The 25,298-nt window shown below is 35.7% G+C and overlaps 1 protein-coding gene across 3 annotated transcripts in view; it reads right to left on the reverse strand.

The window, feature by feature from the left end:
• Positions 1 to 25,298, reverse strand: part of LOC141508537 (sodium-dependent phosphate transport protein 3-like) — a 113,588-nt gene that overhangs the window by 33,640 nt on the left and 54,650 nt on the right. For 2 of the 3 annotated variants that reach the window (XM_074217233.1, XM_074217235.1), the window contains exons 3-6: positions 12,861 to 13,036; positions 10,199 to 10,432; positions 10,017 to 10,104; positions 9,665 to 9,751 (exon numbers count right to left, since the gene is read on the reverse strand). In XM_074217233.1, the coding sequence (XP_074073334.1) occupies positions 9,665 to 9,751; positions 10,017 to 10,104; positions 10,199 to 10,432; positions 12,861 to 13,036 (585 nt within the window). Of the gene's footprint in view, positions 1 to 9,664; positions 9,752 to 10,016; positions 10,105 to 10,198; positions 10,433 to 12,860; positions 13,037 to 14,946; positions 15,817 to 25,298 lie in introns of those variants that run through there. The other variant, XM_074217234.1, reaches the window with a different exon arrangement.

A 25,298-nucleotide genomic window follows, 5' to 3' on the forward strand; every position in this document is an offset into this window, starting at 1 on the left:
ATTTAAATTCTCTTAGGAATATTCTGAAGACCACCTAATAAGATGAAGTACAGGACACTGAGGTCCTTTCTTGTGCTGAAGCATCAAACATTCGAATGTTACTTCAGAGAGTTCAGCTCTAATGGACTGCTCACACTGTCCAAATGCCAAATATGCAACTGCCTAAAAGACTATTTTATGGAGAATTCACTCAAGAAAAGTATTCATACAAAGATCGGAAAATGACACTCTTAAGGTCTGTCTAAAGAAATGTGGAATGGATTATGAGATGTGGAAGACACTAGAAAAGTATTGCCCAGAATGGCATGCCTATACACAAAAAGCAGAATTGCAATAGTTCAAAATATATGTGGGGTCTGCAAATTTGGAGTTATTTACACTCTAAATGTTCATATAGATTAATTCTGCCTAACTCATGGGAGAAACTTTGAGCTTGTATTTCTATGATCAGTCACAGTTGAACACATAGTACACTGACCCTAATAGAGGGATGCAATTTTACTCCTCTTCAAGAATGAAAAATAATTGACTTCTACATTCCAAGGATACTTTTGGCCCCTTTCCTCTCTTATTTTAGTCATATACAATTTTTTAAAATTTTTCAATATGTCAATATTTTGCATTTCTTTTTTTTAGGTTTTTTGCAAGGCAAATGGGGTTAAGTGGCTTGCCCAAGGACACACAGCTAGGTAATTATTAAGGGTCTGAGACCGGATTTGAACCCAGGTACTCCTGACTCCAAGGCCGGTGCTTTATCCACTATGCCACCTAGCCGCCCTGATATTTTGCCTTTCTTTTAAAAGATTTTGAATAGGTTTTAGAAGAATAAAGGAAAACCATGATCAACTATCAAAATGGTGTTCGTTCACTAATCATCAGAAATAAACAAAACATTTGAAAATTATATTTCATGTTATTATCAAAAACATTAAAACTTATATTATTTTAATTATATATTGAGTGAACTAATGAGTTAAAAATCATTTATTAAATGATCAATACATGTAAATCCCTTCTTGGAAAGAAAGCTTGGTAAATCTGAACAGCAGAGACATCTGCTTTCAGATAAAAGTTCATATAGTCAAAGCAATGATTTTTCCTATAGAAATGTATATTTGTGAAAGTTAGATTACAAGGTAATCTGAGTGCCATAAATCATTGCTTTTGAATTACATTGCTGGCCAAAGACTTTTAAGCCCTTGGATAGTGAGGACAGTAAATCATTTAATATTTAAAGAAATTGATTCAGAAATTATTCACTGGAAAAGATTGGAAATCACAAGAGAAGATATGACTCATTGGAAAAGTCCCTGATAGTGAGTATGTTTGAAAGGAAAAGGAAAAGGTATAAAAAATATAGGCACAACAAGATGAGTTAGACAGATTTTGAGAGATTGATAATACATCATCTGATGTATTATGTTCCATGGGGTCACAAAGAGTCAGATAGGAATACATGACTGAACATTATCAGCATTATCATCATTGTTCCAAGCAGTAGGATTAGAATAGAAAAGCAAGATAAGTCTCTGTTCTTGACTTCATATTTTCATAATAGGAGATATGCTTATATGAGGTTTCAAATGCAAATCAGATAGAAAGATCCTCTGTTTCTCCAGATAGAGTAGCAAAGCAGATGATAAAGCATATTTTACTGATGTTTCCACTTATGAAACATTTTGACAATGCTTGAATTTTGATAGCGAAAAGTTTCTTTTGGGGATCTTCAGTAACTAGGTGCTACATCACCTGTAGGTGCCAGGTGCCAGGTAAATAAATTCAAGAGGGTTGTAAGTGACTAAATGTCCCCAAAGAGTAATTAAAATTCAGATTTTCAGACTAATTTTGGAAACAGATAATTATTTGAAAATTGTTCTTTTGTACCAGTAAGAGTCTAGTATAAATAACATTGGATTAATAGTCATGATCTGGATTCCAATCTCCATGTACCATTAAATTGCTATGTGTTTCTTGGGGAAAAAAATCATTTCTTTTTGTTCAGTTTCCTCATTTGTAAATTTAAGGAATTTAAGATCTCCAATATTATTATCAGCTTTAATTACCTCTTATCTTTTCATATGGGATCATTTAGTATGTTACTTCAGATGTCAAAGACAATAACTATGACAATGATAATAATAGCTAGCATTGAGTGAAGTGAGCAGAAGCAGAAAAACATTGTATACACTAACAACATTATGTGATGATCAAGTATGATGAACTTGCTCATATCATCAGTTCAATAATCAAAATCAATTCTAAAGGACTTGTGATGGAAAATATCATCCAGAGAAGGAAATATGGAGTCTCAAGGCAGATCATAGTTTGCTATTCTTAATTTTTAAAATTTGTTTTATGCATTAATTTTTCCACTCATGGTTTTTTCCCTTTTTGATTTTATTCTTCTTTCACATATAGATATATGTTCAACACAGTTATACATGCATAACCTATATTAGATTGTTATCTGTCAGGGGAAGGGGGGGAGAAAAACTGTGAAATTTAAAACCTTACAAAAATGATTGTTGAAAACTATCTTTAACTTCCAGCCAAGATGGTGGAGAGAAGGCGGGCACTGTGCTAAGGTCTCCTGACCTTCCCTCATATATAAAATGAAACAAGCCTCTTAACTGAAATCTGATTGACAAAACCCAAAAAGAGAAGCTAGGAGTAGAACATCTACCTCAAGGTTTGTCTTCTGGGATTGTGGGTTAGCCAGGTGTAGAAAACAGAGACTCTGCTGGGGTGAGAACCTGAGAGCAGGATTAGCCTGATCAGCCATGGAGGTGTTAGGTCCATGAGCTAACTGGGGAACGGAGGTACTAGCTGTGGCATTGACAGTCTGGGGCTTACTAGCAGGGCTGGAGGAGGAGTTCCAGTGCTGGAGAGTTATAGACATTGATCCCTGGGCTCCTCTGGTCTGGAGGAACTAAGTGTCCATACTTTCGTTTCATCTGAAGCCTCTTCCCAAAACAAACACAATTATAGCCCAACTCCCTCCTAGGCTCAGGTGTGAGCTCAAAGCTCCCTTAGCTATGCATAGGGAGAGTAATTACCTTGCTCTAGGGCATAGCCCACCATTGTTCAAAGATAAAAGTAATCAGTAGCTTCAACCATCCCCTGCAGTCCAAGGGAGAGGACATACCAAAGAAAGCAACTAGCACCCCTCTACTGGCTGGCCCACTTGGAGTTACTAAACCCAGTGAGTAAAGCCTCTAGGGATCTCAACACCAAACCTCTGTGAACCAGCCCTTCCCCAACACAAGATCTTAAGAAAAGGAAGCAAGGCCACCAGAAAGGAGGTTCAATAGAAAAATTCCTAGAAGGAAAAGATCTTAACTCAGAGAGACCTAGAACCTCTGAGGAGAATATGATTTGATCTCCAGCACAGAAAGACTTCCTTGAAGAAATCAGGAAGGAGTTTAAAAATCAATTGGAACACTGGGGAGAGGAAATTAATACCTTGCAATAAGAAAATAAATTCCTGGAAAATACAATTGGACAAATGCTAAAAGAAAATAATTCTTTCAAAACCTCAATTTGTCAAATGGAAAACACTTTCAAAAATGGAATTGACCAATTGAAAAAGGAGTTGCAAAAGGTAAATGAAGAAAATTCTTCTCTTAAGAAGAAGAATGGAGTCTCTGAAAATTAATGACTTCATGAGAAAACAACAGTCTCTCAAACAAAACCCAAAAAATGAAAAAATAGAAGAAAATGGAAAATACCTCATCAGCAAAACCACTGACATCAAGAATAGATCAAGGAGGGGTGGCTAGATGGCACAGTGTATAGAGTACCAGCCCTGAAGTCAGGAGTACCTGAGTTCAGGTCTGACTTCAGACACTTAATAATTACCTAGCTGTGTGGCCTTGGGCCAGCCACTTAATCCCATTTGCCTTGCAAAAACCAAAAAAAAAAAAAAAGAATAGATCAAGGAGAGATTAAGAATTATTGGTCTTCCTGAAAACATTGAAGAGAAAAAAAGCCTGGGCTTAATATTAGAGGATTTAGTGACGGGAAACTGCCCTGTCATCATAGAACCAGAGGGCAAAATAGTTATTGAAAGAATACCTCGATCCCCTCCAGAAAGGGATCCCAAAATAAAAATGCCAAGGAACATTGTGGCCAAATTCCAGAACTATCAGATAAAAGAGAAAATCCTGCAGGCAGCCAGAAAGAAATAATTTAGATATCAAGGAACCATAGTAAAGATTAGACAGGACCTGGCTGCATCAACATTAAAGTATGGAAGGGCCTGGAATTTAATATTCCAAAAAGCAAGGGAGCTTGGAATGCAACTAAAAATTCATTATCCAGAAAAACTGAGCATTGTCTTCCAGAGCAAAAGATGGATATTTAATGAAATAGGAGACTTCTAACTTTTCTTGATGAATAGACCAGAACTTAATAGAAAATTTGGACTTCAAAAAAGAAGACACAAGAGACACATGAAAAGGTTACAAAAAGGGGAGGATTAAAAAAAAGAAAAAATAACTGCTATCCAATAAGATGAAACTCACTATATCCCTACCTGGGTGAAAGACTTTAATAACTATTGAGAATTGTAACTCTATTGGAGAGAATATACTTAGCCAGAAGTGATGGACACTCAGGACATTTCTGACTCTGACAGAATGATTTAGAAACAATACCTCCTTATAAAGGGGGACGGTAAAGAGATGGGAGGATGGAGGAGACAGAATGGGGAAAATTTCATTACATTAAGAGGTACAAAGGATGCATTGCAATAGAAGGGAAGAAGGGAGGAGATAAGAACTGCCTGTATCTTACTCTCAACAGATTTGTCTTAAAGTTAACACACATACATTCAGTTAAGTTAAGAAACTTATCTTACCTTTAAAGTGTTAAAAGGGGGGTAACGGGAAGGGGGAGGAAAAGGATAAACAACAGAAGGAAGGGAAGGAAGAATGGGCAACGGGAAAGGGGCTCAAAAGGGGAAGGCAGTTGGATGTAGAAGGGCAAGCACACTGAAGGTGGTAGTATTCAGAAACAAAATACTGCGGAATATGGATAAAGTAAAAGAAAGGGGAAAATGCAAACAGAGGGAAGATAGTATGGAAATTAAAAGTTAGTAATTATAACTTTGAATGTGAATGGGATGAACTCTCCCATAAAATGTAAGTGAATAGAAGACTGGATTTAAAAAAGAATCCTACAATATACTGTTTACAAGAAACTCATTTGAAGCAGAGAGATACATATAGAATAAAGGTAAAAGATTAGAGCAAAATATAATTTGTTTTAGCTAAAGTGAAAAGAGCAGAGGTAGCAATCCTTATCTCAGCCAAAGCAGCTGCAAAAAATAGATAGTATTAAAAGAGATGAGGAAGGAAACTACATCCTCCTAAAAATTACGATAGTAAATAAAGTAATTTCAATACTAAATATGGATACACCCAATGTGATAGCATCCAAATTCTTAGAGGAGAAGTTGAAGAAGTTACAGGAAGACATAACAAAACTCTATTAGTGGGAGACCTCGTCCTCTTGCTCTCAGATTTCAATAAATCTAACTATAAAATAAACATGAACAAAGTTATGGAGGTAAACAGATTGTTAGAAAACCTAGGCATGATAGACACATGGAGGAAATTGAATGGGGATAGAAAGCAATATATTTTCTTTTCTGGAGTACATGGCAATTACACAAAAATGAAAGCTGTACTAGGGCACAAAAATCAATTGCAGAAAGGAAGAAATAGTGACTATATCTTTCTCACATCATAGTACAATAAAAATGACATGCAATATAGGGCCAGGGAGATATAGACCCAAAACTAAATGAACACTAAATGACTTCATTTTTTTTAGGTTTTTGCAAGGCAAACAGGGTTAAGTGGCTTGCCCAAGGCCACACAGCTAGGTAATTATTAAGTGTCTGAGACCGGATTTGAACCCAAGTACTCCTGACTCCAAGGCCGGTGCTTTATCCACTACACCACCTAGCCGCCCCTTAAATGACTTCATTTTAAAGAATGAGTGGATCAAACAACAAATTATAGAATTAATTATTTCATCCTAGATAATGACAATAATGAAATAACATACTAAAATCTATGGAATACACTCGAGGAGGCTATCAGGGGATATATTATATCTTTAAATGTTTGCATGAATAAATTACATAAAGAAGAAATCAATGGACTAAATATGCAACTAAAAATTGGAGAAAGAACAAATTAACCCTCCCAATTAGAAATTCTAAAAATTAAAGGAGAAATTAATAAAACTGAAAGCAAAAAACCTATTGAACTAATAAATAAAGCCAAGAGTTGATTTTATGAAACAAAACAATAAAATTGATAAAACCCTAATCAATTTGATTAAAAAGAAAGAAAACCAAATTGCTAGCATCATAAATGCAAAATTGGAACTCACCACCAATGAGGAGGGAATTATTTTGCCCAACTCTATGCCAATAAATTTGACAATCTAAGTGACATGGATGAATATTTACAAAAATATATGTTGCCCAAGTTAAATGAAGAGGAAATTAAGTACTTAATAACCCTATCTCAGGAAAAGAAATTCAACAAGTTGTTATTGAACTCCCTAAGAAATAATCTCCAGGGCCAGATGGATTCATCAGTGAATTCTATCAAACATTTAAGAGAACAATAGTTTCTAATTCTATATAAACTCTTTGTAAAAATAGGTGAAGATGGTACTAATTCTTTCTATCATACCAATATGGTGCTGATACCTAAACCAGGAAGACTTAAAACAGAGAAGGAAAAGTATAGAACTATCTCCCTGATGAATATAGATGCAAAAATCTTAAATAAAATCTTAGCAAAATGACTACAAGTTATCACTGGGACAATACATTATGACCAAATAGGATGTATCCCAGGAATGCAGGGTTGGTTCAATATTAGGAAAACTGTCAGTATAATTAATTATATCAATAACAAACCTATTGGAAATCATATGATTGTATCAATAGATGCTAAAAAAGCTTTTGGCAAAATATAGCACCCATTCCTACTAAAACCCCCATAGTATAGGAATAGATGAATTGTTCCATAGAAAAATAAGCAGTGTCTATAATTACCTATCTGGGTGGCCTTGGGCAAGCCACTTAACCCAATTTGCCTTGCAAAAATTCTAAAAAAAAAAAAAAAAAAAAGAAATGTTAGCTTCAGCAATAAGAGAAGAAAAAGAAATTGAAGGAATTAGATTTGGGAAGGAAGAGACAAAATTCTCACTCTGCAGATGACATGATGGTATACCTAGAGAATCCCAAAAAACACCTAAAACTACTACAAACAATTAGGAACTGTGGCAAAGTCATAGGATATAAAATAAACCCTCAAAAATCCTCAGCATTTTATATGTGACTAGCAAGATGCAGCAGAAAGTGCTAAAAAGAGAAATCTCATTCACAATAACTTCAGACAATATAAAATACCTGGGAGTCTACTTGAAAAGGCAGACTCAAACTTTTTGAAAACAATTTCAAAATATTTCTAATACAAATAAAATCATATTTAAATAACTGGGCAAATATTAACTGTTCATAGGATAGGCTGAGCTAATATAATAAAAATGACAATTTTACCAAAATTAAACTGTGTGTTTAGTGCTCCACCAATCAAAATTCCAATAAATTACTTTTAATGAGTTAGAAAAAATTGTAAGTAAATTCATATGGAGAAATAAGAAGTCAAGAATTTCCAGGGATTCAATTGAAAAAAAGGTGCAAAAAAAGGTGGCTTAGCCTTACCAGATCTAAAATTATATTATAAAGCATAGGTCCTCAAAACTGTCTGGTATTGGCTAAGAAAGAATATCATGGATCAGTTCAATAGACTAGGTACAACAGCAGGCAATGATTATAGTAATCTGCTGTTTGATAAACCCAAAGAGCCCAACGATTGGAATAAAACTCTCTCTTTGATAAAAACTGTTGGGAAAATTGGAAATTAGTATGGAAGAAAATTGAATTAGACCAACACCTCACAATCTATACCAAGATAAGATCAAAATAGTTACAGAATTTAGACAAAAAACAATTTTATAAGCAAACTAGGAGAACGAGGAATAGTTTACCTGTCAGATCTACAAAAAGGGAAGAAGTTTATGACCAAGTAAGAGATGGAGAACATCAATCAAAACAAACTAGATAATTTTGAATACATTAAATTAAAAACCTTTTGCACAGACAAAACCACTGTAACCAAGATCAAAAGAAATGTAGTAAATTGGGAAACAATTTTTGCAACTAGTATTTCTGACAGAGTACTCATTTCTAAAATATACAGAGAACTGAGTCAAAATTTTAAAAAGACAAGCCGTTCCTCAATTGACAAATGGTCAAAGAATATACAAAGGTAATTTACAGATGAGGAAATCTAAGTGATTCATAGTCTTATTAAAAATTTCTCTAAATTTCTACTTATTAGAGAAATGCAAATTAAAGCATCTCTGATGTAACACCTCATACCTCTCAGATTGACCAATATGAACAGAAAGGACAATGATCAATGTTGGAAGTGATGTGGGAAATATGGGACATTACTACATTGTTGGTGGAGCTGTGAACTCATCCAAACTTTCTGGAGATCAATTTGGACTTATGCCCAAAGGGCAATAAATTATGCATGCCCTTTGATCCAGAAATACCACTACTGGGTATATACCTTGAAGAGATTATGGAAAAGGGTTAAAATATCACTTGTACAAAAATATTCACAGGAGCCTTGTTGGGGTGGCAAAGAATTAGAAATTAAGTGAATGTCCTTCAACTGGGAAATGGCTTAACAAAATGTGGTATACAAATGTGATGGACCATTATTGTTCTATTAGAAACTAGGAGAGATGGGAATTCAGGGAAGCCCTAAAAGATTTGCATGAACTAATGCTGAGTGAGATGAGCAGAACTGGAAGAACATTGTATACCCTGACAGCAACATGGGGTGATGATCAAACTTGATGGACTTGCTCATTCCATCAGTGCAGCAATCAGGCACAATTTTAGGGTATCTGTGATGAAGAACATCATCTGTATCCAGAGAAAGAATTGTGGAGATTGAACAAAGACCAAAGATCATTACCTTTAATTAATAAATTCCATTATCTTATTATGTAATTTTGCTGTCTCTTATCCTTTTATGTTTCTTCCTCAAAGATATGATTTCTCTCTCATCGCATTCAACTTAGATCAATGCATACCATGGAAACAATGTAAAGACTAACAGACTGCCTTCTGCAGGGGTGGGTGAAAGGAAGCAAGAGTAAGGGGAAAAAATGTAAAATTCAAATAAATAAAATCTTTCTTAAAAAAAGAAAACTATCTTTTCCTGTAGTTGGAAAAATAAATAGATAAAATATTAAAATACTAATTAGCATTTACAGAGAGCTTTAAGGTTTCCAAAACATTTTACACATATTGTTTTATTTTTATTCCACAAAATAATCCTTGAAGTAGGTTTTCTTTTTGACCCCATTTTTCAAATTAAGTTACTTAAGAATGAGAGAAATTAAGTGACTTGCCGAGAGTCATGTAGCTCATAAATTTTTAGGGAAGGATTTAAACTGAAGACTTCTGGACTCTAGGCAGAGCACTCTTTTGAGCTTCACCTAGCCAAATATCAGCTCTGAAAATAGTAAATCTTGGATAGGTGGAGACATTACTTACCAAAAATATAGAAGATATATGGCCAGCCTAGAGAATGAGAGATGATTCCACCCACAAGGAATATAGTGAAGTTTCCAAGCAGTACACCTGATGTAAGACAGAGAATAAGTTAAATATGGCAATACAAGTAAAAGATTATGAAATATATTAGAGACAATATTTCCTAAGGAGAAAAATGAATAACTAGCATTTTAAACAAAGGGAAAGTTTAACCAAGGGAAAGTCTCAAAATAGGAAGGTTTTGAAATTGTTTGTCAAATTTAAAACTTCTTTGTTCTAGTGACCTAAACATGAAATAAAGATTAGGAAGGGATGAACATGCAGTGCAGCTTCTGTAAATCTACATGCTTACCACATAAAGTGATTCCATTTAGCAAGTTACGTTCTATGGGAGGAGCCCAATTTTTCCAAAAAGAAAATACAGATGTAATTACAAATCCCTAAAGTGAAAATAGATGTTAGTATAGTGTTTCATCTCTAAATGGAATTGAATAATATTATATTTTTAAAAGCTATTTAAAAATATCTTTGTACCTGAAAAATCCCTTGTGTTACCCGGATCATGATGATATGTAGCACTTTCTGAGCTGCAGCAAATGGTGTTAAGATGGTCAGAAGTGAGGTCATTGCCAAACCAACCACTAAGGTTTTCCTAACTCCAAATATTCCAACTAAATAGCCACTTGGGATGAGTGATATTAGAGATCCATAAGAGACAGAACTGAAGATTATTCCCTGGATTTCTGGACTCCAGGCAAGCACAGGAAACTGTAAGACATGGAAATTTCATTTTTTATGGTTCCATTGTGGAAGAAACTACATTTCAATCAGTGCTTTAAAATATACAATAGAATAACAGTAGTGGTAGAAGAGAAGCAGTAAAGCTTAGGGTTAAAAATAATGAATTTGGAATCTGGGGAACAGGGTTCAAATTTCATCTGTGCTTATTTATTACTTTCTCTGAGTTAGACTAAATGGTGTTTTGTTTTTCAGTTTTTGCAAGGCAATGGGGTTAAGTGGCTTGCCCAAGGCCACACGGCTAGGTAATTATTAAATGTCTGAAGTTGGACCTGAACTCAGGTACTCCTGACTCCAGGGCTGGTGCCACTGTGCCACCTAGCCTCCCCAGACTAAATGGTTTTTAATGTACCACCATTTATGTGATACTGTTTGACCTTGGGAAAGTCACCTCTCTGTGCCTTAGTTTTCTTATCAATACAATGAGCATGTCAGACTGGAGTTTATAGTTCTAAATCCTTGTATTCCCCCCTATTCAAATCTTCAACCATTCAGAGAAACCTGTCTATCTATAAACTCTACCTCATCATCACTTTCAGAATTAGTATATATAGAAAAAATTGTGAAAATATGAGAAATGATTCAAATGAATAGTGGAAAGGAGAGAGAAATAGGGAGAAAGAGAGTGATGTTCTGGTGGATATTATATGTTTACATTTGGTACCTTTCTATATTTACTGATTTGGCTAGTGTGTCTATCTAACTATGTTGTCTCTGAGTCAAAGGTACAGTTATTTTAGTTACTCTCTTAACATGATACCAAATTGTTCTCACAATAGGGGATTAGTCTGTCTGTTTTTGGTGGCAGACATTGATAGTATATCACCACTCTAAAGAAATGAAAGTATTTTTATACTTTCAATATATATAAAAATAATAAAATCCTTTTTAAAGTGAACACAAGGGGTGGCTAGGTGGCACAGTGAATAGAGCACCAGCCTTGGAGTCAGTAGTACCTGAGTTCAAATCTGACCTCAGACACTTAATAATCACCTAGTCGTGTGGCCTTGGGCAAGCCACTTAACCCCATTGCCTTGAAAAATATAAAAAAAAATAAAGTGAACATAAGTTTACTGTTAAAATTTTAAAATGCCATTTGTAAGAATAGAATGAAATTCTACATTAATCCTCATGAATAATTACTGAAGATAAAATAAAATATCTGTGTCTGAGTCACAGGTTGACCAAACTGGAGGCAGTAGATAATATCATGACCTAATTGTCTAAGTTGTGTAAACTAAGAAGACATTATTCATTTATAACTGGTATTGTTCTCTCTTTGATCATCTAGAGTCTTGTCATTCAGTTGCTCAAAAGTTTTTAGTCCAATCCCATAATCTGATAAATCAAGCCCAAAGTACTTACCCAGGTGAATAATTTTTGTTTGTCCTTTGTTTTCAAAGAACAAGGTCATGGCATTAGGTGATGCCATGATGTGCATGTGATTTGGATTTGAGTGAGGAGATGCTGTGCTTAGTTACTGGCCTTATTTTCTCCTCCAGAGTCATCTTGTTGAAAGGCCAGAAGTGAAACAAGATGACTGGAGATAGTCCTGGATGTGAAGCAATCAGGGTTATGTGACTAGCCCAAAAGTCACAAAGCTTGGATGTGTGAGGTATATGAGATCACATTTGAGCTAAGGTCCTCATGTCTCTAGGGCCAATGTCTACTCCTAAGTTGATATTTTGGTTTTAGTCTATCATCATCATCTCTCCATGATCTATCTCTCCAAGGTTTATCTGCACATTTGGCAAATGTGCCATCTAGGGTTTTATCCATTTCATTATAAGAATATTATAGATCATAGCTCTCCATTTTGTCCAAAAGGAACATGGAAGACTCTATGAAATACCTTTCCTTAACTTACATTAGGCCTCTCCTTCATGTGTCTTATAGCCTTGATCAAATGGGACTGCTTACCATCCTGTGTTCACCTCATGTTTTCTTCCTTCTGCACTTTTGTTAATGCTTTTAGCTAGATCTAAATTTTCCACCTCCTATATTTCAAGGCTATTGCTATTTTATTTATTCTTCCAAATGCCATATATTAAGTTCTCAGTTATACCCATAGATAGTAGAAATCTCTTCTTTATCTGATTACAAATACAATAATGTAGTGAAATGTTTTAACAGTTTTAAATTCTTAATTAAATATCAGCTATCATTATTGGGATTTTTATCTTATAGATCTTTGTATTTTAATTCAGTATATTTAAATGTGAATTATATTTACAAATGTATATAATTTGCCTCTTCAAAAATGAAGAAAGGCATCATGTTACATTCATATCTGTTGTACTTTCATTGTACACATATTCAGTAATCAATAAACATTTGCTGAATGAATGAATAATGATGAATGAAAGAAAGAAGAACATTTATCTAATCATCAACTTACCCCTGCATTCGGCATGTCTTCAGAATTCCCCACAGTGGAAAAATTGGATGGATCAGTCATGTCTGTGTTGTTAACCATGGATACAATAGCAATGCTCATACTTCCCCTTTGTGAAGTAATTATCCAATTACATAAGGACAAGATGACTGCCAACCCATATCTCAGTAAACAGAACCCTTGGATCAGAGACCAAAAATAACAGTCATTATGCAATATTTACGTAAGCAGAAACTAATATTCATTTTGTTTTTAACAAAATAACTCAGGAATAACATTGAAGAACCAACACTTTTCTGTTTAGTGGTATTTGATTTGAGTGAGCACTAGTAAGTTAGATAGTATAGTGGGTAGAGTCATAGACCTGAAGTTAGGAAGACCTGAATTCAAATTCAACTTCAGACTCTTGCTGGCTATGTGAGTTGAAATAAGCCACTTTATCACTATATTCATGTATCTTCCTATTTAGTATAGAGAAAATAATTGGTTCTAATTTCCAGGATTTTTGTGAGGATAAAAATAATTCATTTATTGTGCTTTATATTTTGGCAATCAAGATGATGGACTAAGTAGGAAATTGGTAACCCTTCCATATTTACCTCCAAATAACCATAAAAGAGCATCTCAAATTGAATACTAGAACTGAAGAACTAGGAAAAAGATGGGGTGAAACAACCTACTAGCCCAAGAACTTTAGAAGGACAGCAGGAAAGTTGTGTAAAGCTAGGCAAAAGGGGAGCACAATCCAGGATAGGAAGCATTGTGGCAAGTTAGAAGTAAGTCAGCAGAAAGATTTGAACCCCAGCATTGGGAAGCAAGTAAACTTCAATGCCAGGACCTCTGTGTGCCTCGGGGTAGCATGGCAAATAGGTAGATGAGAGTGTAGGATCTGTCACTTATTTCATAATGGCCCCAGGCAAACAGGTAGATACCTACTCATGAACCCTGCAAATGGCAGGCATCAGCACCACTAATCCCTTTATGTCTCAGTATAGACCCAGGCAAACAAGAAAATGCCAGAACCCATATTCACCTTGTGGGCAGACACCAGCACTAGGACATCTGATTCTGTCTTGGCTCGACATCTGACCCCAATACCACCAACCATTGCTCATGCTACATCCTCAGTATAGTACTAGACAAAAGAATCCCTTAAACAGGCAGGACCTAGAGCATCTGGCAAAGGAGCTTAGGAGAATGCCCCTTCTACCTCAGGAGCAGAGCTCAAATCTAAAAGAAAGGAAAAAAGGCATAGAAAAGATGAGAAGAAAAATAATCTGACCACAAAAATTTATAATGGTGATAGTAAAAATCAAGACATACACTCAGAAGAGGACAAGAATGGCAAAATACATATGGGAAAAGTCCCAAAGGAAAAATGAGTGGGAATTGGCCTCAAGCCCTGAAAAAATTAAGGATGAGATCAAAAAGGAGTATATAAATCAAATAAGAGGTGGTAGAAGAAAAATAGGTTAAAAAATGGAAATGGTGCAAGAAAATCATGAAAACTTAACAGTTTAGGAAAAGAAATCAACTATTTAAAAAGTAGAATTGCCCAAATAGTAAAGGAGATGCAAAAATCTATTGAAGAAAACAATTCCTTAAAAGGTAGAAATGGGCAAAAGGAAGTACAAAAGATAACTGAGGGAAATATTTTTTAAGAAATAGAATTGGCCATGTAGGAGTCAATGACACTAGGAGACATTAAGAATCAATAAATCAAAATCAAAAATGAAAAAATAGAAGAAAATGTAATATAATTCATTGGAAAAACAACTGACCTTGAAAACTGATCTTGGAGAGATAATCTCAGAATCACTATTCTACCTGAAAATTATAAACAAAAGGAGGACCTAGACTTCATACAGCAAAATATTATCAAAGAAAATTCCACTGATATTTTGAAACTAGAGGACAAAATAGGCATTAGAAGAATTCATCAGAAGGTTCCAGCCAAGATGGCAGAGAGAAGACAGGCACAGTTCTAACGTCTCCTGATCTCTTCCCCATCTATCACATGAAACAAACCTCTTAAAAGAAATTGGACCCACAAAACCCAGAAAGAAAAGCCAGGAGACAGAACATCTACCTCAGGATTTTTCTCGTGCAGCAGCTTTGGCAGAATTCAGGTGGGTGAGTCTGGGCTCAGAGGGAAGATCAGCCCTGGATCAGCCAGATTAACAGCTGAATTGGAGCCAGGAGTCTGAGGACAGGAGAGCTGGACCTGCTGGATCAGCGGTGGGGCTGGACAAAGGGGGCTTGGGTCTGCAGGGAAGCAGAGGAGCTGGTGTTGGTGCCGTCCCCCTGGATCTTAGGGACCAGGCTGTGGGGAGAGTTCCGGTTGCAAGAATGCTGTGGACACCATCCCTAGGCTCCTCCGTTCTGAGAAACTCTGAGTCCACGCCTTCATTGCACAGGGGCCTCTTCCTAAACAAACAAATACAAACTACTTCTGCCTCAGGCCCAGGTGTGAGAGCAGAAGAACCAGCCCAGCTGAGGCATGACCTCAGGCCAGGGTAAAGCCCCACCATTGATTGAAGGAAAAAGAATTCAATAGCTCCAACTCCTTCCATCCCGCAAAGGAAGAAGGTCTCTCAACCGAGGTCACAGAAACTCCAGAGGGGGCAACCAGCAGCTCCTACTAGACAGCCAGAGAAACTGCACTCAGTAAAGCCATTGGCAATCCCAAGCCCAGGTGAACTAGGTGCCCCGCAACTCAAGGTCATAGCATAATGAAGAAGGGTCAGCGGAAAGGTGGATACATAGGAAAATTCCTGGAAGGGAAAGACCCCAACTCAGAGAGACCTGGAACCTCTGAGGAGATTACAATCTAGTCTCCAGCACACAAAGACTTCCTTGAAGAAATAAGGAAGGAGCTTAAAATTTGGGAGAGACAATTAATACCTTGCAACAAGAAAACAAAACCTTACAAAGTACAATTGGACAAATACAAAAGGAGAATAAATCTCTCAGATCATCAATTGGACAATAACAAAATGAGAATAATTCTCTCAGATGCTCAAATGAGCAAATGCAAAAAGAAATTAATTCTCTCAAAACCTCAATTGGTCAAATGGAAAGCTATTTCAAAAGTAGAATTGACCAATTGGAAAAGGAGTTGCAAAAGGTTAATGAAGAAAACTCCTCCCCCGAAAAAAGAATGGAGTCTACAGAAACTAATGACTCCATGAGACAGCAAGAGTCAGTTAAACAAAATCAAAAAATAGAAAAAATAGAAGAAAATGTAAAATACCTCATCAACAAAAACACTGACCTTGAGAATAAAATGAGGAGGGGCAACCTGAAAATTATAGGACTTCCTAAAAACAATGAAGAGATAAAAAGCCTGGACTCAATATTACAGGATCTAGTGATGGAAAACTGTCCTGAAATCATGGAATCGGAGGGCAAAGTAGTTATTGAAAGAGTACATCAAACCCCACCTGAAAAAGATCCTAAAATGAAAGCACCAAGGAATGTTGTGGCCAAACTCCAGAACTATCAGATAAAAGAGAAAATCCTGCAAGCAGCCAGAAAGAAACAATTTAAATATCAAGGAGCCACAATAAGGATCACACAGGACCTGGCTGCATCAACTTTAAAGGATCGAAGGGCCTGGAACAAGATATTTCAAAGAGCATGGGAGCTTGAAATGCAGCCAAGAATCTACTTTACTGCAAAGCTGAGCCTTCTCTTCCAGGGAAAAAGATGGACATTTAACGAAATGGAAGAATTCCAAAAATTTCTGATGAAAAGACCAGAGCTAAACAGAAAATTTGGACATCAAACAGGAGGTTCAAGAAACACATGAAAAGGTTAAAAAAAATAAAGGGGGGGGCGGTAAAAGGAAAAAAAATGCAATCCAGTAAGTTGAAACTGGATATATCCAAGCATGGGCGGGGGGGGGGGGGGAGATCCTCATAATCCTTGACAAATGTAACTCTAACAGAGAATACACCTAGCCAGAAATGATGGACATTCATGACCTATCCATGAGACAACTATCTAATGGGATGTAACTGGCTTTAGCCCTACTTGGGAGAAAGACTCTAATAATTCTCAGGAATTTTGAATCTATTTGATAGAATATAGAGAACTGGAAGGGACAGACACTCAGAATTTTATATGATTTAGAATGATCTTAAAAAAACACTACCTCCCTAAAAAGGGGGACAGGAAAGAGATGGGAGGAGGGAGGGGATTGAATGGGGTAAATCTCATTACACTAAGAGGTACAAAAAAAACCTATGGTAATAGTGGGGAAGAAGGGAGCAGAGGAGAAACACCTGAATCTTCTCATCAGACTTGGCTTGAAGTCAACCTACACATACTCAGTTAACTAATAAAACATCTCACCTTTCAAGTATTAAAAGGTGAAAAGGGGACTGGGGACTGAGAAAGGGAAGGGGAGTGGGGGAAATAAGGGGAAATAACAAAAGGAAGGGAAGGAAAAAGGGAAAAAGGGAAAGGGGAAAGAAAGGGGAGGGTGTGATATAGGAGGGCAAACACACTGAAAGGGGTGGTTTTCAGAAATAAAAGACTGGGGGATATGGATAAAAGGGGGGGAAAGGGGTAAAAATACAAACAGAGGGAAGATAGCACATAGGGCAATAAAGAATTAGTAATCATAACCGTAAGTGTGAATGGGATGAAATCTCCCTTAAAACGTAAGCAAATAGCAGAGTGAATTAAAAAACAGAATCCTACAATATGCTGCTTATAAGAAACCCATTTGAAGCAGAGAGATACATATAGAGTAAAGGTAAAAGGTTGGAGCAAAATATATTTTGCTTCAGCTGAAGTAAAAAAAGCAGGGGTAGCAATCCTTATCTCAAACAAAGCAGCATCAAAAATAGATAGTGTTAAAAGAGATAAGGAAGGAAACTTTATCCTCCCAATATGTACCATAGACAATAAAGTCATTTCAATATTGAATATATATGCACCCAGTGGGACAGCAACTGAATTCTTAGAGGAGAAGATGAAAGAACTACAGGAAGATATAGACAGCAAAACTCTACTAGTGGGAGACCTCAACCTCCCCCTCTCATATCTAGATAAATCGAATCATAAAACAAACAAGAATGAAATTAGGGAGGTAAATAGATTGTTAGAAATATTAGATATGGTAGACTTATGGAGGAAACTGAATGGGGATAGAAAGGAATATACTTTTTTCTCTGCAGTACATGGAACTTATACAAAAATTGACCATGTATTAGGATATAAAAACCTAATGATCAACTGCAGAAAGGCAGAAATATTGAATACATCCTTCTCAGATCACAATGCAATAAAACTCATATGCAATATTGGGCCAAGGTGATATAGACCCAGAGCAAACTGGAAACTGAATAACCTCATTTTAAAAAAGGAATGGACCAAAAAACAAATTATAGAAAGAATTAACCATTTTATCCTAGATAAAGATAATAATAAAACAACATAGCAAAATCTATGGGATTCATTCAAAGCAACTCTCAGGGGATATATTATAGCTCTAAATTCTTATATGAATAAATTGGAGAAAGAGGAAATCAATGAACTAAACATGCAACTAAAAAATTAGAGAAAGAACAAATCAAAAATCACTAATTAAATACCAAATTAGAAATTCTGAAAATTAAAGGAGAAATTAATAAAATTGAAAGCAAAAAAATTATTGAATTAATAAATAAAACCAAAAGTTGGTATTATGAAAAACCAATAAAATTGATAAACCTGTGGTCAATTTGATTAAAAAAAAGAAAGAAGAAAACCAAATTGCTAGTATCATAAATGAAAAAGGTGAACTCATCACCAATGAGGAGGAAATTAAAGTAATAATTCAAAATTATTTTGCCTATATCTATGCCAATAAATTTGATAATCTAAGTGAAATGGATGAATATTTACAAAAATAAAAGTTGCACATGTTAAATGAAGAAGAGATTAAATACCTAAACAACCCTATCTCAGAAAAAGAAATTCAACAAGCCATTACTGAACTCCCTAAAAAAAAAAATCTCCAGGACCTGATGGATTCACAAGTGTATTCTACCAAACATTTAAGGAACAATTGGTTCTGATCCTATATAAACTCTTTGGAAAAATAGGGAAAGATGGAACTCTGTCTAACTCTTTCTATGAAACCAATATGGTACTGTTAACTGAACCAGGAAGAGTTAAAACAGAGAAAGAAAATTATAGACCTATTTCCCTGATGAATATACATGCAAAAAATCCTAAATAAAATCTTAGCAAAACGATTACAAGTCATCACTAGGATAATACATTATGATCAAGTAGGATTTATTCTAGGAATGCAGGGTTGGTTCAATATTAGGAAAACTGTTAGTATACTCGATTATATCAACAACAAACCTATCAGAAATCATATGATCATATCAACAGATGCTGAAAAAGCTTTTGACAAAATACAGCATCCATTCATATTAAAAAACAATAGAGGGTGTAGGAATAAATGGACTGTTCCTTAAAATAATTAGCAGTATCTATCTGAAACCATCAACAAGAATTATATTTAATGGGGAGAGGCTAGAGGCATTCCCAATAAGATCAGGGGTGAAACAAGGGTGCCCATTATCACCACTACTATTCAATATTGTATTAGAAAGGTTAGCATCAGCAATTAGAGAAGAAAAAGAAATTAAAGGAATTAGAATTGGGAAGGAAGAGACAAAACTCTCACTCTTTGCAGATGACATGATGGTCTACCTAGAGAATCTCAAAAAATCATCTAAAAAACTAATAGAAACAATTAGCAATTTTAGCAAAGTTGCAGGTTATAAAATAAACCCTCATAAACCCTAAACTTTTCTATATATGTCTAGCAAGAAACAGCAGGAAGAGCTAGAAAGAGAAATCCCATTCAAAGTAACCTCAGATAATATAAATATTTGGGAGTCTATTTGCCAAGACAGACTCAGAATGTTTTTGAAAACAATTATAAAACACTTCTCACACAAATTAAATTAGATTTAAATAACTGGGCAAATATCAACTGCTCATGGATAGGGAGAGCTAATATAATAAAAACGACAATTCTACCAAAACTAAAGTATCTGTTTAGTGCCCTACCAATCAAAACTCCAAAAAATTACTTTAACAAGTTAGAAAAAATCATAAGTAAATTCATATGGAGAAATAAAAAGTCAAGAATTGATGGGAGCTTAATGAAAAAAAGTGCAAAAGAAGGTGGCTTAGCCCTACCAGATCTAAAATTATATTATAAAGCATCAGTCATCAAAACTGTTTGGTACTGGCTAAGAAATAGAGTGGTGGACCAGTGGAATAGACTAGGTATAAAAGCAGGAGATGATTATAGTAATCTGCTGTTTGATAAACTCAAGGAGTCCGGCCATTGGATAAAAACTCCCTCTTTGATAAAAATTGCTGGGATAATTGGAAGTTAGTATGGAAGAAACTTACATTAGACCAACACCTCACACCCTTTACCAAGACAAGATCCAAAATGGTTACAGGACATAGACATAAAAAACAATACTATAAGCAAATTAGAAGATCAAGGACTAGTCTACCTGTCAGATCTATGGAAAGGGGAACAGTTTATGACTAAGGAAAAGTTGGAGAATATCACCGAAAACCAAGTAGATGATTTTGATTACATTAAATTAAAAAGCTTTTGCACAGATAAAAGCAATGTAATCAAGATCAAAAGAAATGTAGTAAATTGGGAAACAATCTTTGCAACTAATGATTCTGACAAAGGGCTCTTTTCTAAAATATACAGACTACTGAGTCATATTTTTAAAACAAAAAGCCATTCCCCAATTGACAAATGGTCAAAGGATATGCAAAGGCAATTTACAGATGAGGAGATCAAAGTAATCCATAGCCATATGGAAAAATGCTCTAAATCATTATTAGAGAAATGCAAATTAAAGCTTCTCTGAGGTACCACCTCACACCTCTCAGATTGGCCACTATGACCAGGAAGGATAATGATCATTGTTGGAAGGGATGTAGGAAATCTGGGACACTATTACACTGTTGGTGGAGCTATGAACTCATCCAACCCTTCTGGAGAGCTATTTTTATCTATGCCCAAGGGCAACAAAAATGTGCATACCCTTTGACCCAGCAATACCACTACTGGGTCTATACCCTGATGAGATGAGGAAAAAGGGTAAAAACATTACTTGTACAAAAATATTTATAGCAGCCCTGTTTGTGGTGGCAAAGAATTGGAAATCCAGTAAATGTCCTTCATTTGGGGAATGGCTTAGCAAACTGTGGCATATGTATGTCATGGAACACTATTGTTCTTTTAGAAACCAGGAGGGACGGGATTTCAGGGAAACCTGGAGGGATTTGCAGGAACTGATGCTGAGTGAGATGAGCAGAACCAGAAAAACACTGTACACCCTAACAGCAACATGGGAGTGATGTTCCACTTTGAAGGACTTGCTCATTCCATCAGTGCAACAATCGGGAACAATTTTGGGCTGTCTGCAAAGGAAAGTACCATCTGTATCCAGATAAGGAGCTGTGGAGTTTGAACAAAGTGCAAGGACTATTCCCTTTAATTTAGGTAAAAAAAAAAAAAAACAAAAAAACAGATAGCTTATTGTCTCATTTTGTTACCTCTTAGACTTCTCTTCTCTTTAAGGATATGATTTCTCTCTCATCACACCCAATTTGGATCAAGGTACAACATGGAAACAAAGTAAAGACTGACAGAGTGCTTTCTGCGGGGGGTGGGGAAGGAGGGAGGAAAACAAGATTGGGGGAAAATTGTAAAACTCAAATAATATCTTTAATAAAAATAAATTTAAAAAAATTCATCAATCACCTCCAGAAAGAGATCTCAAACTGAAAATTCCAATGCACATTATTTCCAAATTTCAGAATTACTAGGTTAAGGGAAAAAATGTTAAAGGCAGATAAAGAACCAAAACAAATTAAAACAAAAACAACCAAATACTAAGGAGCCACAATCAGGATTACATAGTATTTAACAACTATATCATTGAAGGATTAATTCTCATGGACCATAATATTCCAGAAAGTAAAGTAGCTAGTAGTACAACCATATATCACCTACATGGAAAAAATGAGCAAAATACTTCAATGGAAAAAATTGTTAATGAATGAAATGGAGGGATTTTAAGCTTTCAAAAAGAAAAGATCAAAGCAAAACAAAACATTTGATCTTCAGTATCAGGACTCAAGAGAAGCTTAAAAAAGTAAAAAGGAAACAGTGATTTAATAGGCTAAACTATTTGCCTACATGAGAAGATGATAACTGTAATTCTTTTCTAATGCAGTTAAAAGGAATATACATAAGCAGAGGATATGGATACAGGGTAAATTTAAGGGAATCACAAAAAATTAATCAAAAGATCAGAAAGAGGAGTATACTGGATACAGAAAGAACAGAGATAAAACAGGGAAAATAATCTCATGTGAAAAGTTGCAAAATATTTATTAAAGTAGAGGGGAAGATGGGAGGGTGGATACTGTCATTGCCTGAACATTGTTCTTATCAGAATTTTCCCAAAGAAGGAATTTTATCCAGAACTGACTGGATATAGAAATACCCAGAAGGTAAGTGGGAGAATGAAGATTAAGTAAAAGAGAACAGATTGATGAAAAAGATGGCATATCAGAGGATTCTATGGACAGAAACAAAATACTAGTGAGGAGGGAAAGGTTGAAAGGAGAGCGGATTGAACAGGAGGAAAAAGGATGAGAAGAAATAACAATAATCATAACTGAATTTGAATGGAATAAACTTTCCCCTCAAGTGGAAGTAGATAGCAGAGTGAATCAAAAACCAGAATATCACAATATAATATTTATGAGAAACACATTTGAAACAGAATAAAGGTAATGGGTTGGAGAAAAATCTTTTATGTTTAAACTTAAGTAAAATAAAATGCTGTATGTGTGAGGGAGCAATCTTAATCCCAAGAAAGCCAAAGCTAAAATAAATCTAATTAAATGAGATAAGGAAGACCACTACATGCTTTTTTTTGGTTTATTTATTTTATAATATTACAATATTCTTGTTATGAGAGTAAACATAAACCCCACCCCCCCCAAGAAGATGAGAAACCTCCAGTATAGTGAGAGAGAAAAAAAATGTACTTCAGTTTGTGTTCAGATTTCAATGGCTCTGTCTCTGGGATGAGGTGCCTTCTTTAACTTAAGTCCACCAGAGAAATTGCTTCAATATTTTCCCCACACTTGCTATTACAAGCTTTATTTCCCTCCACTCTATTCCTTCCAACTCTCATTTATTCTATTCTCTCTCTCCTTTTATCCTGTCCCTGTTCAAAAGTGTGTTGTATTGGAGAACCCTCTCCCACAATCTTCCCTTTTTCTATTTACCTATTCCCCCCCTTCCCCACCCCTATTCCTCCTTATCCCATCCCTTTATTTTCATTTTTCTCTAGAAAGATAGATTTCTTTACCCACTAATTGTGCATGTTATTTCCTCTCTGAGCCATTTCTGATGAGAATGAAGGCTTACTCATTCCCCCTTGCCTTCCTTAGTTCTACTCCATTGCAAACTTTTTTCTTGATGTTTATGTGGAACATTTTAGCCCCTTCTTCCTCTCTTTTCTCTTCCTCTCAGTACTTTATTTTATCACCCATTGACTCCATCTTTTTACTATATTTTACCATTATATTAAGCTCTTTCTTGTGCCCTATGCCCCTGTATCTATATACTTCTTTTAACAGCTCTTATAAATGAGAAAGTTCATATGAGTTATCAGTATCTTCTTCCCATGTAGGAATACAAACACTTCAACATCATGAAGTTCCTCTTAGTCCTTCTTGTCCACCCCCTCTATGGCTCACCAGAGTCTCATACTTGGAGATCAAACTTTCTGTTCAGCTCTGGTTGTTTCAATAGGCAAGTTTGAAAGTCCCCTGTTTCATTGAAAGTCCATCATTTACCCTGAAAGGGGATGTTCAGTTTTGCTGCGTAGCTGATTCTTGGTTGTACACCAAGATCTTTTCCCTTTTGGAATATCATATTGTAATCCCTAAGAGACCTTCATGTAGATGCTGCAAGATCCAGTGTAATCATAACAATAGCGTCACAGTAGTTGAATTGTTTCTTTCGGGCAGCTTTTAGTATTTTCTCTTTGACTTGGGAGCTTTGGAATTTGGCTATAATATTCCTGGAACTTTTTCTTTTAGGATCTCTTTCAGAAGGTGATAGGTAAATTCCCTCAATTTGTATTTTACCCTCTTCCTCTAGGATCTCAAGGCAATTGTGCTATATTAGTTCTTGAAAAATGAAGTCTAAGCTCTTTTCCTGGTCATGACTTTTAGGTAGCCCAATAATTTTTAAATTATTTCTCCTGGATTTGTTTCCAATTTCAGTTGTTTTTACAGTGAGATTTTTCACATTTTCTTCTAATTTTTGACTTTTTGGGTACAGTTTTATTTCTTCCTGAGTTCTCACAAAGTCATCAGCTTCTTTAGTTCCATTCTGCATTTGAAGGAGTTAATTTATTCAGAGAGCTTTTTTATCTCCTTTTCCAGCTAGCCAATTCTGTTTTTTAAGGCATTCTTCTCCTCACTTGCCTTTTGTGTTGCTTTTTTCCATTTAGCCTAAACTGGTTTTTAGCATATTATTTTCTTCAGTATTTTTTTTTGTTTTTCTTTGACCAAGGTGCTGATTTGGTTTTCATAATTTATCTGCCTTGCTCTCATTTCTCCTCCCAATTTTTCCTCCACCTCCCTTAATTGCTTTTCAAAGTCTTTTTTGGGCTTATCCATAGCCTGAGGCCACTTCCTATTTTTCTTAGAGGCTTTGGATACAGAAGCTTCAGGTTTTTCATCTTCTGAATCTTCCATGGGACCGAAGTAATTTTCTATTGTCAGATTCTTCTTTTTCTTTTGTTTGCTTATTTCCTCAGCTTAAGACTGATTTACCACACTTCCAAGGCTTTGGGGGATTTTGGGGACACCCCACTGGGATCTTTATTCATTTAAGGTCTTATGCTTTTTTGCCTGTGCTTTGCTACATTGATAGATGATTATAGGTGCTCCTCTCTGCCCTGGAGTTGTGAGGAGGATCCCTGCTTGGCTATCTTATTATGGCAGGTCAAACTGCTACCCGGATCTGAGTGTGGGCAAACAGAAGAGTCCTACCATGAGGGAGAGCAGAGGAATTTCTGCAATCTACCCTGACCCCATTACTGTTTGTGGGCTGGAGGTACTGGCTGGCTTCTCTGATTCCCACTGCAGGTAGTCACTTCAGGGCTGCTCTGCTCCCGCAGAGCAGCTCTAAGGCTGGAGTGAACTCCATACTCACTCTCTCATGACCCCTTCAAACTGTTCCTGGAGATACTTGGGCTGTGTTGAGCTGTAGCCAGGTATTTCTTCCAACTCTAGTTCCCTGGTGAAACACACCTTCGTCCCGGAATTTCTAAGTTGTCTTAGACTCAGAAATTGTTT

Source organism: Macrotis lagotis, chromosome 1 (assembly GCF_037893015.1).
Source record: "Macrotis lagotis isolate mMagLag1 chromosome 1, bilby.v1.9.chrom.fasta, whole genome shotgun sequence".
Taxonomy (NCBI): Eukaryota; Metazoa; Chordata; class Mammalia; order Peramelemorphia; family Peramelidae; genus Macrotis; species Macrotis lagotis.